Here is an 18,535-nt window from a genome sequence, read left to right as displayed (position 1 = left end):
TATAAATTACATGTTTGCAAGTAATTGTCAGGAACCGTCCTGATCCCTGGCTCTTGACATCAGTCAGGCCCGTTGCTGGATCCTTGGCTCTTGACAGCAGTCAGGCCTGTTGTGCACACTGCAAATGTTTCCCTCGCTGTGGCCCCCTGATCTGTCCTTGACTCTCATGCTAGCAACTCCGGTGTTATGGCTTGCTCACTCCCTTCCTCCTAGCTGGTATTGTTATCTCCCTGTTCCCAGGCCTGCCTAGTACTGCACCTGGGATTGCGTTATGCTTATAGTTTAGGCCTGTAGACTGAACTGCCATTAGCAGCTTTGAACCTGTGGATTGCTTATGCTGTACCTGCAGATCCTGAATAAACGTTAACCTGCTTTGGACTGTCAGTCTGAACATGTGACTTTTGGGGATTACCGAGGGGAGCTGGAGAATCTCACAGTAATGTTGTGCTTTAGGATATATATTCCACAGCTGTGAAAGACCTGACTGCTAGATGGTGCCAGTGATTTTACACAGCCTTATGAGACAATCCATTAGTGTAGCAAATGTCCTCCAGACCATAACAAGAATAGAGCAACCCCCCAAATAATTAAATTGATCTTAGTCTCTCATTTCTATGATACCATGCTTAGCTTTGAAGACTGCACTTCTGTACATATTTATATATTGTTCTAAGTACTTCATATACGTCATCAATCTTATATTCTAATAGTGAAGTCGGGAAAATATTTAAATATTTAAATCCAGTGACTGGAGCTGTGAAAGGGCAAGACAAATCTTTCTATAGACCTGAAAAGGGCCCCAGGTTTGCAGAAACATCTGAAATCTAAAAAAAAAAAGATACATTAGGGGGTTTAAAAATGCAAAAAAAGATAGAAGGAACACCTGTAGCTTTAAGCAATGGGTTCCCTCAGTGGCTGTTGCTAGACAACCACAGCTTCCAAGGCTTGGTTCTGTCACTAAAAGCAGGACAGGGGAGAGCCTTTTCCAGGCCTACTTTGGCCTTTGAGGGAGGACTCATTGGGGCCAGACCTGACTAGGGCTGCCAGCTCCAGGTTGGGAAATTCATGGAGATTTTGTGGTGGGCAGGGTTTGGGGAGGGAAGAGGACTCAGCAGGGTATAACGCCATAGAATCCACCTTCCAAAGAAGCCATTTTCTCCAGGGGGACACATCTCTGATGTCTGCTGTGCCGTTGTAATTCCAGGGGACCTCCAGGTCCTACCTGAAGACTGGCAACCCTAGGCCAGGCAGTAACCTCTGGGTGACTTGATACCACCTGACTTGCATGACTTAACTAGGCCTAGCTGCTTGCTAGCTACTGTTCAACAACAGCCACCCTATGAAAGCCAGCGTACTGTAGTGGTTAAAGCTACAGAGCAGGGTCTATGAGACCCACATTCAAATCCCCATCTTGCTGTGGAAGCTCACTGGTTGATTTTGGACCAGTCACATACTTTCAGCCTAACCTACCTCACAGGGTTGTTGTGTAGATAAAAAGGAGGAGAGGAGACTAATGTAAGCTGCTTTGGTCCCCACTGTGGAGACAGACTGTAGTTTTCCAATGTAGAGGCTTCAGGGAGAAATGAAACAGAAAACTTAAGACAGAAGGGCAGATAAAGATAGGTTGGCTGTTGCATAGGAAGGAGACAGGGTTGCCAGCTCCAGATTGGGAAATTCCTAAAGATTTGTGGGTGGAGCCTGGGGAGTATGGGGTGTGAGGAGGGGAGGTCCCTCAGAAGGGTATAATGCCATAGACTCCACTCTCTAAAGCAGCCATTTCCTCCAGGGGAACTATGGTTACCAACCTCCAGGTGAGGGCTGGAGATCACCTGGAATTACAACTGATCTCCAGATGACAGAGATTAGTTCCTCTGGAGAAAATGGCTGCTTTGGAGGAAGAAGAAGAGTTGGTTTTTATACCCTGATTTTTCTCTAAGGAGTCTCAAAGCGGCTTACAGTCACCTTCCCTTCCCCTCCCCACAACAGACACCTTGTGAGGTAGGTGGGGCTGAGAGAGTTCTGAGAGAACTGTGCCTAGCCCAAAGACACCCAGCAGGTTTCATGGGTAGGAGCGGAGAATCAAACCTGATTCTTCAGATTAGAGTCAAGTCAAGTCAAGTTTATTGTATAGATTAGAGTTCGCCACTCCTAACCACTAAACCACACTGGATGAACTCTATGGCATTAAACCCCACTGCGGTTGCTTCCCTCCCATGTCTCCACCCCCAAAGCTCCAGGAATTTTCCATCCTGAAGCTGGCAACCCTAAGGGTAGCTGATCTCTGCCACAGCTTCTGGTGTGTGGGGGGAAGCAGGTGGTTGGCTAGAAGTGCCATCACCACCACTGCTGCTGTGGGAGGGGGAGAGGGAGCAGGTGGGAGTCCGGGAGGGTAATGGGGGGTGGAAAGGGAGAGTGATGGGGTGGGGGGCAGAAAGAGAGAGAAAGTGACAGGCATGGGATAGAAAGAAAAGGGGTGGCAGGAGAGAGAAAGAGTGAGAGACTGAGAGAAGTGTGGGGAGAGGGAAGGGAGCAAGGTGGGGGGAACGGGATAGCTGGTCCTGCAAGTTTCTTGTGAGTTCCTACTTGTATATCTATTTCTCCAGCGTGGCCAAATCTGTGGACACTTAAATCTAGAGACTGGAATCATGAACAAGAAAGTTCTTTTAACAAAACTGAGGAACACACCAGGTTTACTGAAAATCTAAAATCACAGCACTACTTTTCGTGCTCGTCGCGTCTGTTCATCCCAGTTCTTCGGAATACCCCCTCCATGTGGTCTGCCTGCCTATACATATTATCTGACAACTCCTCGTCTCTGTAGAGCTTTTTGCTTGGCTAGATTGAATGCTAACCTTCTATGGTAATGCAGGGCAGAATTCTGAATATACCATACTCAGACAGGATCTGCCCTTGCTCTTCTGGCTCTATTGACTCATTAGCCCATGCCCTTTGGGAATGCCGCTTTTACGAGGAACTTCGATCGCACTATATTTCCCCCCTTTTAATATACAAATCCAATGCCTCTGTGACTGACATAATGCCTTTTTTACTAAGCGACAGGGACCCCAAGGCTACATTGTCAGTGGCAAGATTTGTTTCAGTCCTTATATCCCTCCAACACTAGATATATGCTGCTCAAGATCAATTGATCAAGGAGCTTCTAAGGGATAAAAGGAAGGAAGGAAGAAAATCTAAAATCTACAAATAAATACATTGGGGGTTCAAACCCTCCTAAATTAGAAGCTGCACCTATAGCTTCAAGAAACAAATGCCCCCTCTGTGGCCATTGCTAGGCAACCACAATAGAACTGCCAGCCTTCAAGCCTTGGTTTCTGTCTGTGCAAGACAGGAGGAGGGACAGCGCCTGGCAGTAAACACTGAGCAACTTGATACCACACAACTAGCATGACTCACCCAGAAATGATTGCTTGTTACTGTTCAGCATCAGCCACCTCACAAAAGCCAGTGTGGTGTAGTTGTTACTGTTCCAGAATACAATCTGGGAGATCCAGGTTTGAATCACCACTCTGCCATGGAAGCTTGCTGAGTGACTTTGGGCCACTGATACGTTCTCAGCCTAACTTACCTCGCAGTTGTTGTGAAGATAAAATGGAGGGAAGGATGCTGATGTAAGCTGCTTTGGGTGCCAGTGTGGAGAAAGGCAGATATAAATAAAATAAATAAATAATAAATATGCTGAAGATGGATGGCAGATAAAATGTAGGTTGGTTGGAGGGAGAGAGGGATCAGGGAAAAGGGAGATGTTATGGGGCTTTCAAGAAAAGGCAAGAGAAAACAGTGGGGCATGGAAAATGAAATGTTCCCCGCAAGTCCTTGTTGGCTCCTTGTTGTAATCTGTACAGCAGCCCTGTAATGGAAGATATTTGTATCCCAAACTTGCACGAGAGGCTAAGAAAAAAAATGAATTTCGGCTATAGTGAGATTTGAAATGGGGATTTCCTTGGTTCACAGCTGGTAATCACCTGCAAATGCACATACATCCTTCTCTTCAGTTTTTTAAATGTTTTCCCTAGAGCATCAATAGTAGAGTCAAAGTGCATGGGACACTTACATGAATGCTGCACCCAGATTCTGCTAGCATTCAGCCATTATACGACTCATGCCAGCCTGTATGACCCAAAAATTCCTTAATGCCCCAAAGAAAGGAAAATAAAACAGGGGCTAAACTAATGTTGCCCGAGTCTGAATGCCTTGTGACAAATTGGTATAGTTGGTTCACCAAAGGCCTAAGCTCAGATTTTCATTGCACACTGACATGACAATTAAGGTTCTGAGTTGGTCAACAGTGGTGTGGTAAACTGTCAGCTCAAATTGAAAAATCAGATTTTGTGCATGTGATGAAGCAATCGCTCAAGTCCTCGTTCCTTAAACCACACTGGCTGCTTGGATGTTACTTCTTTTAACCTCTGGGTCCCAATGCATGGGACTGGAAAGAGGCCTTATGCTTCTTCTGTACTTCTCCCCTGTTTCTCCTCACCACATACACATGGTAAACCAGGAAACCAGCATTTTGATTACTGAAAAATCTCACAGCCCAGCTGTTATCTTCATGGTGAGGCAAGAGAGGGAGGAAAAAGGGGGAAGCATACAAGCCTGTGACCCGTTCCTAATCTCGCCATGTTCAGAGCAGCGTATGACAGTAATGTGTGAGTAGCTCCCATAATGTGACCTGCTTTCAGTTTCATGTGAGTGCTCTTTGGCTAAAACAACCAAATATTTAAAATAATCTTGTTTGGTTTGTTATCTTTAATGCAAGTAGAACAAGTCTTTGGATATATTATTTAGTTTTGTGGTTTAATCGCTGGTTCCACCCCCCCCCCCCCAATTATACAATAGCCTTGAGCCTGGGGGTCAGTACTTCATTTCTACATGCTCTGTGAGAAATAATAAATAACCACTTCTCGGCTAAATGAAGCCATCTATATCTTCCTCACGTCCATTGTCAGGAACACAGCCAAGACAAAATGCACAGTTCAAGTTGCTCTGGATTGATATGGCATAGTGCTAAAATAAAAGCTGACTCTGCACATTTCAGCTTTCATTTCTTTTCGTTGTTACTTTCCCATTAGCTTTTAATAAATCTGTTTCTAATTTCGTTCTTCTCTCGACTTCACAGGTTCTGTGGATGACAGGGTGATTCCTAAACCCGAAGCACCGTCCTTGGATGTATTGGCAAAGGAAAAGATTTTGTTTCTTAACGTACGGCAGAAAATGAACACTGAAGTGAAACTGTTATGTGAATCCACACCTCTGCCTGTGGTCATAAGAGATTTATTTTCATCTCCTCAACATGCCGCCACTTCCTACCCCATGTTTGAGAACATGAAAGGAGTGGGAAAATATTTAATAAAAACAAATATTAAAAGTGTCATGCTGTCAAGAGCACACATGGGTGGGGGAGTGTGAGAGTAAGAAAAAGACAAAGCTAGCTTTCAACCTCATAATTTTTTTGATTCAGGGCAAAAGCACATCCAGATTTCATTTGAAAGAAACTCGCTTTAGGGGGTATCCTACACTCCAGTGTATTTGTGAATGCTTTCAAGTGCCATGCTGATATATATGACTCACAAATCAAATGGGGGGAGGGGAGCAGGGTGGCCTGTGTTTAAAATGTGATCTGATGGACGTTATTACAGAGGAGCAAAAGAAAACTTTTATTGGTCTTTCCACTATGACGATCATTAGAGAATCACAACCAGAATGTGGGCCTGAGTGTACGATCACAAGGCAGTTTATGGCAGAGACACACAAAAAACAACCTTTTGAGTACTTATTTGTATTTTCTGTAGGACATCTTGAAGAGATTTTCAGCGAGGGGGGAAGAGCTGAAGAAATGAGTGAAATGGAGTTGATAAGAGATGGAATTCTACAGCTAACTGATAAATTAAAAACAAACATCACCAGGTTTGGGTGGCTGACACTTGAGTGTTCTTAAAAATTCAAATGCAAAACCGCTGATGCTGCTATAGAAATTTTCATCATTTAATGTGTCATATTAATACTTACACTTTCGATTTCTGGTTGGTTCTAGATTTCTAAAATCCTAATCTCATTGCTATTGTTTATTGAACATCTCATCCTGGTGATTGAATTGACTAGTTCTGTGTAATCCACCTCGAGTCCCAGTGAGAAAGGTGGACCAACTCAGAAGCATTTCAAATGTCACATGAACTAGAATCATATGACTTGCCCAGCTCAATGGGCCTTCACAGAGACCCATTTAGACTCCCAGAAGTTGGTACTAGTCACCCTCCCCACCCAGCTGCCTTGGTAACAAGCAGCCTCTCATTTCATTTTCTTGGTGATTTTGAGACTTCTATTTCAAGAATTTTTGCCTCAAAAATTTTCTTTCTTAATGAGCTGGGCAGTTTACTTCCATCATTTCCTCCTCTTCTAACACAAGACCTGTTCTGCTTTATCTTCCTGATGTTTTACTTATTGCTTCTTTGTATTAGAGTAGTTCTGCTGAATGAGTTCATGCTATGCCTCAATTCAAGTCAATGCTCTCTCTATTGTTTTCTGCCTGATATGATGTGCCAGGGCTATCCAATAATGTTCAGATAACTGTAGGCCAGCTAGTATGGGTTTTCATTTTTCAAGCACCACATTAACTTAGAGTGAAAGACAAATTTTTTTTGGATGAGAGCCAGGTTTAGAAATGTCCTCACTACATTCAATGCAAATGTAATTTTCCTCTACAGGGCCAAACTCTTTAAAAAAAAAACACACAGTTCTGACAGTTTGCACAGAACTGAGCATAGTATCGATTGGCTGAAGCTTTGAGATGTCATTAAGAAGCTTCCTTGAAGAAATTTTGCATTTTTAGACAGCAATTTAACTGAAATGCATAAAACAGATATGCAGAATATATAAAACATGCAAGAGTGCCTGTCTTTGAATGGTGTGGAGGACAAGACTGACAGTTATACCTGCATTCAGTTTTAGTACAGGTACATTTGTCAATCAAACTGTGAAGCACGGGAGGAAGCCAGGCTTGACCTGTGGCAGAGACACCCTCTAAGTTGTCCTCTGATATTACATCTGTCTTTATCGTAGATGGTATTTTGAGAGGAGAGAGACAGTTTTTATTGCACTTGTGGCATGTTTTCTGTACTTTTTAGAAATTAAGAAAAACAGAGTTGTCCCATACAAGATGACTGCCAGCAGAAACACTTCAGCATTGAATGGCAGCATGCTTTGGAAAATAGGCTCCTTAACTATTGAAACCTAGGATGTCTGTGGGAGAGGATGTATACGGTCCTTCCTCTCTTCCCTCTATCATCCTGCCCTTGTTATCTAAGCTTATTGCTAATGGTTGAGTCAGTTTGTTTTGAGTAATGGCTCACTGTTTCAATTGAAAGGCTCATTATTCAAGAAAATTGAAACTAGAAAGGAAGTCCTCTTTGATAAGGGAGTTGATATGTTGATGTTCTCCATATGTATTCAAACTAAAGCTTTACAAATACAGATTGCTTCATAGTGGGTTCAAAATGGTCTCTGCCAACAGCTCTCTCTCTCTCTAACAAAGTAAAAGAAACAAACTATGCAAAGACAAGCCATTTATGTGGGTAACTGAGTGAAGACAAACCCTGTTAATGTTGGAAACTTTTCTGCATTCTTCTCACAGCCTTGAGCTAAGTTGCATTTTTAAACACGTCCCTAGTATAATTCCCAGCACTATAATTTATTTGTATATCTTCATCCTCTCTCATTCTTATTTCTTAGTATTTCAGCCCCTTGACAACCAAAGTAATCTTTCTCCACATTTTCCCCATTTCTCAGCCTCAAGTCAATATGTTGTTGTTTCTTTATACTATTTTCTAACTATGCCAGAACTTACTGTATCCTGAGATACAGATTTTAAACATCTGCTTATTTGTTAATTACACATATCTACTCCTCTCAGAGGGAGGGAAGGCAGCATGGTATAGCCCAATCTTGTCAGATCTTGGAAGCTAAGGAGGGTTGGTAGTTGGAAAGGAGACCTCCAAAGAAGACTGTAGAGGAAGGCAGTGGCAAACCACCTCTGCTTAATCCCTCGCCTTGAAAACCCCACCAGGGTTCGTTATAAGTCAGCTGCGACTTGATGGCACTTTACATATACACACACTCCTCTCAGATTGGTTTAAGTAACCTTCCACTAGTTTCCTATCCAGACATTCCTCAGCTGAACTTCAAGGATGCTACAGAATCAGATGCTCCTAGACCATGAACCAATTAAAGATCATAACGACTGATACCATCCTTTCAGGTCTTCCTGAACAGCCTTGGTGGTGGAAAGTACAATCAAGCTGCAACCAACTTATGGCAACCCTGTAGGGTTTTCAGGGCAAGAGACGAACAGAGATGATTTGCCATTTCCTGCTGCTGCATAGCAACCCTATACTTCCTTGGTGGTCTTCCCATCCAAGTACTAACCAGGGGTGACCTTGATTAGGTTCCGAAATATGAGGAGATCAGGCTAGCCTGGGCCATTCAGGTCAGGGCGAAACAGGCTTATTTTTTAATTCCAGAAGTCCTCTAAATGACCCAAAGAGACAGACAACTGTTACTGGGATGCATTTCCTCCATGATGATATTTTAAACTGTTTTTAATTGCAGCATTTTATGGTTATCTGTCTTGGGCGCCTAAATGAACAAACATCGGGACAAAGAAACAGTCCAGTATCGAAAGCCCCGTTATTTGTAGCAACAAAAGGACAAATTTACTAGGTCTTTTCAGACACTAAGTTCCCATTCAGACTATTATCTAGTTTTTACGCTGTAGAAGAACAGCGCTGTTCTCTCCCAAACACTCTTGCAGAAACTCACTTGATGACCTTCAGCCAGTCACTCTCACTCAGACTAATTGACTTCATAGAACTGCTGTGAGGATAAAATGGAGGGGGGGGGCGAACCCTCTGCGTTCTGCTATGAGCTCCTTGGAGAAAAGGAGGCATCAAAATGAGATAAAAATCAAAAGAGCAGGTAGAACATTAAAAAAAACATTTCAACCACATGTTTTCAAAGCCATAATTTTTCAAATGTTTTGGATCTCTACTGAGAGAGTTGGAGGCTGTATAACTGAGGATACTTAAAAAAATAAAATTCAAAAAAAAACACAAGCAAACAAACATCCTATTCCAATGGGAGCAATGTACTCTACTAGGGGTGCTTCCTGAAAGACTACTTGCATACCAACATGCTGTGTTTACTGTTTGGTTATTCCCCCCACAAAAAAAGATCTGTGGCATCTTTCCTTTCTTTGTGTGTGTGTGTGTGTGTGTGTGTGTGTGTGTGTGTGTCAGCATTAATCCCTCTTACCTCCAGGTCATACAGATATCTGAATGTATTCTGCTGATTAGCAGCTCTTCTTACGGCCTGAGCCAATTCCACAGCTCCTCTGCCTCCATCGGACCAATGATTGCAAGGCACTGCATCAGAGGCTCCAGACTGCTTGGCAATCTCACAGACCAAATCAATCTCAGCAGGAGAGTCCGTCCTGCCAACAAGAAAGTTATTTCATTTACTACTTCATCAGACATATTTGTTAAGTGGTTCCCTATACTTAGGTATATTGGGGAAGAGTAGCTATTCAGGACAAGTGCACACAGTATGCTAAAGGAACTTCACACCCCGTATATTTTCACGGCTACAACGGATAAATATGTCAGACAAGGCAAGAACAAAAATAACTGATACACATGCAGTAGGGGTGGAAAAACCCAGATGCCTAGTTGCCACTGGTGCCTAATTGACTGGCCATAGCAACTGGGCTTGATTTGCTGAAGACATCTAGTTTCCTCCCATGTGAGTTACTACATGCAAGACCTGACTGGTGCATCCTCGTTTTTAGGTCCTAAGATTCAACAGCTTACTGGAGGAACAGCTCCCAAGTTGGAGACAACTTCAAAACAGGGGAGGGGCCGTGGCTCAGTGGTAGAGCCTTTGCTTGGCATGCAGAAGGTCCCATGTTCAATCCCTGGCATCTCCAGTTAAAGGGATTAGGCCAGTAGGTGATGTGAAAGACCTCTGCCTGAGACCCTGGAAAGCCACTGCCGGTCTGAGGAGACAATACTGACTTTGATGGACCAAGGGTTTGATTCAGTATAAGGCAGCTTCATGTGTTCAAAATAGTTGACTGGGAAAAAGGTTGGTTTATAAAGGACTTCAATAAAATTTAAATAACTAGAATTACCTCACAATTAAGAATTATCTGGAAGAAAGGGGGACTAGAAAGAAACATACTGGAAAAACAGGATCAATTCTTTTACTTGCGTATTTAGAAGCCTGCCTTTCTCTATCCTTTCAAGTTACCTATGTTTGGATGCACACACCCCTCTTGGGTGCACACCTTAACATGATGAGGGGATTTGTGTGGGTCAGCAAAGGTGAGAGCAATACCATAAGGGGTCTAGACTCCGTCAAGTGGCTAAACTCCTAGTAGAGTCACTTGAGGTGGAATGGTCACAGCTAAGACACTAGACTAAGAAGTGTCCTCCCTCTTCAGTGATCAACAGTCACATTGGCAAAAGAGAACAGGCAGTTCCAATGGTGATAGGGGCAGAGGAATCCTTGAAGGGTAGCTACTGGGCAGCAGCAGTAGTGGAAGGTGACATTGGCGGAGGATCTTTCGTAGACATCAGCAGTGTCACTACATCTAACCCTGGTTAGTACTGCGCAGAGGAAGGCAATGTTAAACCACTTCTAATCATCTCTTACCTTGAAAACCCTATGATGAGACTATCTGTTTCACAAGATCCAAGACATCAAAGGTAAACTTAAAGCACGGAGCAACATGCTGAAAGATCATGCTGGAAGATGGAACCTCCAGGTCAGATGACATTCAGTCAGCTACTAGGGAAGAGCTGAGGACAAGTACAAGTAGCACTATTCTTAATTACGCAACTCGACCAAAGCCAAAAGGATGTTCAGTTGTTGACATGAAAGGATGCAAAAAGAAAGTTCAAAACTGTTGGATTTATATAATAGAAACATGGAATGTGGGAAGTATGAATCAAAGTAAGCTTGAAATCATAAAACAAGAAATGGAATGTTTAAACATTGCAATCCTGGAAGTGAGTGAACTAAAGTGGACTGGATTAGGACATCAGTCAGAAAATTACAAAGTATTTTACTTGGGGAATTACAAACATAGAAGAAACGAAGTTGCTCTAATAAGGTGAGATATAGCATGGACAGACAGGGGATATAATGCAAAGTCTGACTGAATAATATCAATCAGACTTCAGGGAAAGTCTATCAGTATAACCATCATTCAAGTTTGTACCCTAACTACAGATGCTGATGAGGAAGAAATTGAAAGTTTTTATGCAAGTGTCCAGGAAGAAATTGATCACACACTTAAACAAGATGTGTGGATAATCATAGGTGACTGGAACACAAAAGTAGGAATCAAAGCAGAATCAAATATTGTTGGAAGAACTGAATTAGGAGCAGGCCATGAAGCAGGACTCATAGAATTCTGTGAAGATAACAATTTGTTCATTGTGAATACATGTTTCAGGCAACCAAACAGATCAGTGTATATGTGGACATCACCAGACGGCCAATACAGAAATCAAGTAGATTACATAATCAAAAGCAGAAGATGAAGAAGCTGTAGTCTCTCTGTTAAAAAAAGACCCCAAGGGATAAAAAATTCTTATGCACATAAAATGTGGGCCCTGGCTTGTGGGGTTCCAGAAGGCTCAGACTTGTCCACCAATCTTAGGAGATATCATTAATGGTTCTATATTTCCTTATCCAAATCACCAGGTGGCACAATAGAGACTCTAAACCAGTGTCTAACGGTTGGAGTTAAGTAAATAAGGGTAAACAAGCTGAAACTGAAAAAATGAGAAGCTGGAGAGAAAGTTATTTGGGAAGGTCAAGGTCCTGAAGAACAAGGTGCTCCCCACTTTTGATGGGGTCCAGCTGAGTCTCATTAAGAGCTCAAGGATGATATTTGATCCAGCTGTATTGCTGGAGATGCTGATGTAGCTGCAAAAGGCATTCAACCAACTTCACTTAGCTCATAAAATGGTCCCTTACTTTTGACCTTGCTGACCTGGCCACATGGATCCTTGCTATGGTTACCTCAAGGCAGGACTACTGTGAAACACAGTACATGGGCCTGCCCTTAAAGACAACTTGGAAACTCCTGTTGGTACAGAATGCCATGGCCCTGCTACTCTTGGGCACCAAGCAGAATCTGCATATCATTCCCTTTCTGCAGACACTTCATTGGTTACCGATCAGTTACCAGGTTAAATTCGAGATGCTAGCCATCATCTTCAAAGCCCTCAGTGTTTTTGGACCTACACACCTGCAGGACCGCCTCTCCTGCTATGTTCCACTGTGACAGCTCTGCTCATCCGAGCCAAGCCTTCTGAAGATGCCACCTGCAAACAGGTAAAATCAGCAATTGCTATTCTCATGCATTCTCTGTGGTGGTTCCTACATTTGGAATGGTCTACAAGGCTATTAGGAAGCACCCCTCTCCAAAAACTTTGTAGGTTTAAACAGTCAGGTCTGCATGAGTTGTTGTTGTTTTCTTCCCCCTGTTCTACAACCTCAGCCAAAGCGCATCATTTTGTCTTAATGGGAATCTTTGTTATTAGTTTCAAATGTTATTATGTGTTGTAATCTGCTTATTGTTTGACTGAAAGTTATTATCATACTTGTAATCTGCTTGGAACCCAGTGAGACAGGTGAAAATAATAAAACAGAGATCCTTACAAAACACGTAGTTTTTCATTTAATCTTTACGCCTTACACTGGAAGTGTTATTACACCTGATTATAAACAAAAACATTATGTTACTTATATTACTGGTACCTTTGAATATCAATCTCAGTTTGAAGATTTCCTCCTCTCTTATTACTTGGTTGACTGATCAGGCACTTATGGAATGTATAAGTGAAGAACTAAAGATTAATCACCCCCATGTTAGGGAATACCCTCCCAGAGGAAATTACATCTGTTTTGCAGTTTAGAAAGGCCTTTGGCTCCTTAAGATAATTGTTCTGTGGGTGCCTAGAAAGACTGTGATCTCTGTTGAATTTTCCGTTTTACAGTATTTTTTCCTGCTGGTTGTTTTATTCTGTTATTTTAAGAATTATGCTATCTTGTAATGAGTTCATTGTTATTCACCATGGGTCCAGTTATCTGGGAGAAAAGTGAACTTAAACATGGTTTAAATAAAATAAAAATTATATATTTTCTCTGTCACAAACAAAAAAGCAAACATATAACATGTAGGTACTTGGCATAAATCACCTTCAAAGTACCACTGAAGAAGAAGAGTTGGTTTTTGTCTGCCGACTTTCTCTACCACTTAAGGGAGACTCAAACCGGTTTACAATCACCTTCCCTTCCCCTCCCCGCAACAGACACCCTGTGAGGTAGGTGAGGCTGAGAGCTCTAAGACAGGGGTGGGGAACGTCAGGCCCGGGGGCCGTATAAGGCCCGCGAAATCATTTGGTCTGGTCCTTCGTGGGTCCTGGCAGATCTCTAGCTCAGAAGGATCTAAGACTGGAATCCACCCCCTCCCACGGAAAGGAATGGCCTCTATTCAAGGCGGATGTGAGTTTGTTTTGCCGAGAAAAGGAACCTTTTCCCACCTTGCAGAAGAGTAGTTAGTTATGGAGCTGCTAGGACCACCCAAGAAACTATATTAACCCTTTCCCACCAGTTGGATGCCTGCCTGCTTGCCCGTGCCGGGGGTGGGGTCATCTGGGGCAGCTGCCTGCTTGGGGCTTGGTCGGCTAATTTTTAAGTTGATAATTTTGTATGGCCCGCGAATGATGTTATAAATATCCAAACGGCCCTTGGAGGAAAAAAGGTTCCCCACCCCTGCTCTAAGAGAACTGTGACTAGCCCAAGGTCACCCAGCTGTCTTCATGTGGAGGAGTGGAGAAACAAATCCAGTTCACCAGATTAGCCTCTGCTGCTCATGTGGAGGAGTGGGAATCAAACCCGGTTCTCCAGATCAGAGTCCACCACTTCAAACCACTGCTCTTAACCACTACACCACACTGGTCCTTGGTTGGCTAAATGATGATTCAGACACAGGGGTTTTAATGCCAAACTGCAAGTTACAACTTACAATAAAAATAATAAATACAGAGATGAGGAGATAAAGCTAATAGGATGGCACTAGAACTATGCATTCTAGCACCATACGTTTAGTATATGAGGTTATTTCTTATCTGAATAAAGGATTCAATTTACCTGAAAACATTTAAAGCAACCACAACAGGAACACCGAAGAGTTGTGCAATTTCAATTTGTTTTCGTAAATTACTGCAGCCATCAGATACCATCTTGAGATTCTACAAGTAAAGCCAACCAAATGTTATTGGAAACTAATAAGCGAGTCAGTTTTAATTTTTAAAACTAATAAAATACTGTATTCATCTGAAAATAGCTATCCCTCAGTATTTTGGCTTTAATTAAGCCATGCTCAACATCACAGTGCATTTATTTCCAACCACAATGCCGAAAGCATGGCAGCAAGTAAGACAACCATTACAATCACTAAAATACCTGTCAAACTACTTGTCAAAACTGTCCAGGGCTAAGAAAAAGAAGGCACAGAACTGTATAGGGCCACTGCCCAGCTTCACCTACTCTAACCCACAGCTCCACCTAAAGGGTTTACATGGTAAATGCATTTAATAAAGACATTTCTGCTTGATATTTCCTACCCAAAGATTCTTATCCGTTTTTTTCACACTTTAGAGCTGGCTCTATTAACATGTGAGCAGCATCAAGAAGGTCACATCCAGGACCGAAACATGAAAACCTTTTAATGACTGAAATATGAAATCCATTCTACTGAAAATCTTTCAAGACCCGTGTCACAAATGTTGGATTCTGCTGATATAGAAAGCTCAAACACTTTACTGAAGACTAGTCTGGCAGCAGCTGCTAGGCGGGTCCACGTCTGCGACTTACAGAGGCCTGGGGGGGGGGGTAGTGTGGCAGACTTCCAGAGCAGTAGCAGGGATACCTCTGATTGTCCTGGAAGCCCACTCAAAGATTTTACAGTACTTTCTCTGAATCCCCCTGATGTACACAGGGCTCCAGACCAAGGACTGGGGGATTATGTGAGGCCATAAGCAATAAAATGGATTTCAATAGGGAGAAGTGTAAAGTACTTCACCTAGGCAGAAACAACATAAGGCACAGGTACAGGATGGGAGAGTTGGCTTGACAACAGTACATGTGAAAGAGATCTGGGAGTCTTAGTGGACCTCAAACTGAACATGAGTCAACAGTGTGATATGGCGGCTAAGAAGGCCAATGCAATTCTGGGCTGCATCAATAGGAGTATTGTGTCTAGATCAAGGGAAGTAATACTACCACTGTATTCTGCATTGGTCAGACCTCACTTGGAATACTGTGTCCAGTTTTGGGCTCCACAATTTAAGAAGGATGTTGACAAGCTGGAGTGTGTCCAGAGGAGAGCGACCAGAATGGTCAAAGGTCTGGAATCCATGCCCTATGAGGAGAGACTTAGGGAGTTGGGTTTGTTTAGTTTGGAGAAGAGAAGGTTGAGGGGAGACATGATAACCCTGTTTAAATATTTGAAGGGATGTCATGTTGATGAGGGAACTAGCTTGTTCTCTGTTGCTCCAGAGACTAGGACACGGAGTAATGGATTTAAACTAATAGAAAAACGATTCCACCTAAACATTAGGAAGAACTTTCTGATGGAGGGCTGTTCGACGGTGGATTGTGCTGCCTCGGAGGGTGGTAGAGTCCCCGTCTTTGGAGGTCTTTAAGCAGAGGCTGGATGGCCATCTGTCGGGAGTGCTTTGATTGTGGGATCCTGCATGGTAGGGGGGAGGGTTGGGGTCACTGGGGATGTGTGGGGGAGGTAGTTGTTAATTTCCTGTATTGGGCAGGGGGTTGGACTAGATGACCCTGGTGGTCCCTTCCAACTCTATGATTCTATGATCAGGGGAAAGAACCAGGTGAGTGCTGGGGAAGAAACAAGACAAAACATGAGTGTGGGGGTGGTGGGTGGTAGAGAAATAATCAGGATAGTGCTGGGGCAGGAGTGTGTAAGAGAGATTACTTCTTTCCTTGGTTTAAAGGTAAAGGTAGTTCCCGGTGAAAGCACCGGGTCATTCCTGACCCACGGGGTGACGTCACATCCTGACATTTACTAGGCAGACTATGTTTACGGGGCGGTTTGCCAGTGCCTTCCCCAGTCGTCTTCCCTTTACCCCCAGCAAGCTGGGTACTCATTTTACCGACCTCGGAAGGATCCTTAGTTTACGTGCCCTTTTATTCTTCACTGTTTAAGAAGAACCATTGATGGGACTTACTCAAGAGCCATAAACATCATGACATCTGCTGGAATCAGGGCATCAACAAATCAGTGTCACTGTATCTTGTTAGTCCTATGCACACATTGGGCAAAACTAAGTATTACCAGGGTACAGAGAAGCATGTCTCCCAGAATATTTGTGACACGACTTTTACGGGCAGGAAATCTACATCCCTCAAAGCCATGAAGCCAAAAAAGCAGCGGTGAATGCTACATGCTCATGCACAGAGGTGCAATGGAGAAAAACAACAAGGTGAGACCTAAAGAGCATCCTGCTTGCTGAGATGTGAAACATGGAAACGAGGCTATCTCCAATGGCTAGATCATCAAAGCAGGAATAACAAACACTGCTGGGGCACCAAAAATAAACAGTGCTTTTGCAGTGAGAAAACTGACCATAAACTCATAAATAATAATGAGACATACAGCACAGCAGAGTTTCTAAACAGGACAGAGCTGCTCTTTTTCGACAAATCCACAAAGCAGTTACAGTAATTCCCAATTGTGTTTTGTTTTCATACAAATAATATGAAACGTTAGCTTCAATACTCTTGGTTGAATCTACTGAGGGGTCAAATTTTTTAGGTAGCACACTTCCCATCTTATCTTACAGTCTGCAAATTACCAACTACTGTAACACAGATTTATTTTTTAAATGTGCTGTACATTTTGCAGCAAATGTTCTTACCTCTTCTGTATATTCTCTCTTCAGAGGGGCACCAGCTGTTACCTAGAATCACAAACAAGGTTAACAAACAATGTTCTAATAATTTGGACCATTATCAAAGATTGTTTCGTGGTTCCAGATTTTGAGATAGCTTTTAAAGCTTATGTTCTGACATACTTCTAAGAGCAGCAAATTTCAGCATTTTAATAGACATCTTTAAATGCCAACTTGCAAAATGTTAACAAGTGAGAATTTGTTGTAACTAGCCATGTAATGTTTCACTGGGCTTCTTTCATTCATAAATTATTGTATCTGAGCAAAAAGTAAATTATATTATTGTGATGAGCATTGGCAAACTCTAACAGTGCTGGAATCTACATTTTCAGCTAGTTTCAACACACCTAAAAATATAACCATTACTATTTATATATGTTTTATGCTTCCATTTTGAAATTAAACATTCTGTTGTTAGCAAAGTCACACTGGATCTACAAATTACATTGCAAACACTGAATAACATGAATGCATGAACAGGCATTTTCAGGGAAGAAGCAGAGTACAAGAGGGTCTTAAATCTTCTTCAGTCCATGGCTTTCACATTCAACTCCTGACCCCAAGATGATCTTTTTCTGCCAGGCAGGCCCTGAGAGCAGAAAAAAACTCAGCTGGGGGAAAACTGCCCAAGAGGAGGGATTGCAAGAGAAAGTAGAAACTGAGAGGGCTGAGCACACCACTCACTATGTCCCTCCACTTTGAGTTTGGTCTTCTGAGAAAAGTGGGATATAAATGTGCCCAATCAATCAATTTCTCCTGCCACTGAATTCATGTCATTCAGTCAGGCTGGTTTGACAGATGGGAGGTTCTACCATTTTTTAACAACCATCAAACCCTTGTATGCCTTTTTGATGTGTGTGCAGAGCAGCTAACAGCCAATGAGGACCCATGCAATGCTGGAGGAGCCAGATGGGAGGGGGGAGTAAAGCAGGAAATCCAGAAAACTGCCAGTTTGAGTCAGATAGGATTTGTGCCTTTAGAGGTTTAGGCAGCAGGGAGGGGAATATAGGAGACTATATAGTTCTCAGAGTCTGGCTTTTAGGGAAAGCAGGCTAATTTAGTCAACTCTTTAGTAGGAGATTGTATCTGCCTCAGAGCTTAGCTTCTAAGAAAAGGGAACCAAAGGCTTAGAGTTTCTAGGAGGAACTCACCCATATACAGTGGGATTCCTGAAGTTGCGGAAAAGCCAAAGATTCACTCAAGAGTTTTAGAAGCTTGGCTGATAATTGCTCTCTGCACCCAGTAATTGTCAACCAAAATATTATAACTGAATGAGCCCAGCAAGTGCTGCATGTTACACTTACAAATCATTTCAAATCTCTTTTCTGAACATCCTCACTCCCCTATCCCAGGACTTAAATAAAAGTTACTGTCCCCGCCCCCCCATTTCCCTGTGAAGTCCTAGGGAGGACAAGGCATTTCTAGAACATAGCCTAGACAGTATCACAAGGAAGAAGAACTCTAATGCCATC

General features: G+C 42.7%; 1 protein-coding gene across 1 annotated transcript in view; it reads right to left on the bottom strand.

Annotated features, from left to right (window-relative positions):
* Window positions 1–18,535, bottom strand: part of MTHFD1L (methylenetetrahydrofolate dehydrogenase (NADP+ dependent) 1 like) — a 188,239-nt gene that overhangs the window by 67,237 nt on the left and 102,467 nt on the right. The window contains exons 18-20 of the mRNA XM_056853654.1: window positions 17,031–17,072; window positions 14,236–14,336; window positions 9,325–9,502 (exon numbers count right to left, since the gene is read on the bottom strand). Coding sequence (XP_056709632.1) covers window positions 9,325–9,502; window positions 14,236–14,336; window positions 17,031–17,072 — 321 coding nt within the window. The remainder of the gene's footprint in view (window positions 1–9,324; window positions 9,503–14,235; window positions 14,337–17,030; window positions 17,073–18,535) is intronic.

Source organism: Euleptes europaea, chromosome 7 (genome assembly GCF_029931775.1).
Source record: "Euleptes europaea isolate rEulEur1 chromosome 7, rEulEur1.hap1, whole genome shotgun sequence".
Lineage (NCBI taxonomy): Eukaryota > Metazoa > Chordata > Lepidosauria > Squamata > Sphaerodactylidae > Euleptes > Euleptes europaea.
This window is presented reverse-complemented; position numbering and strand designations above follow the sequence as displayed.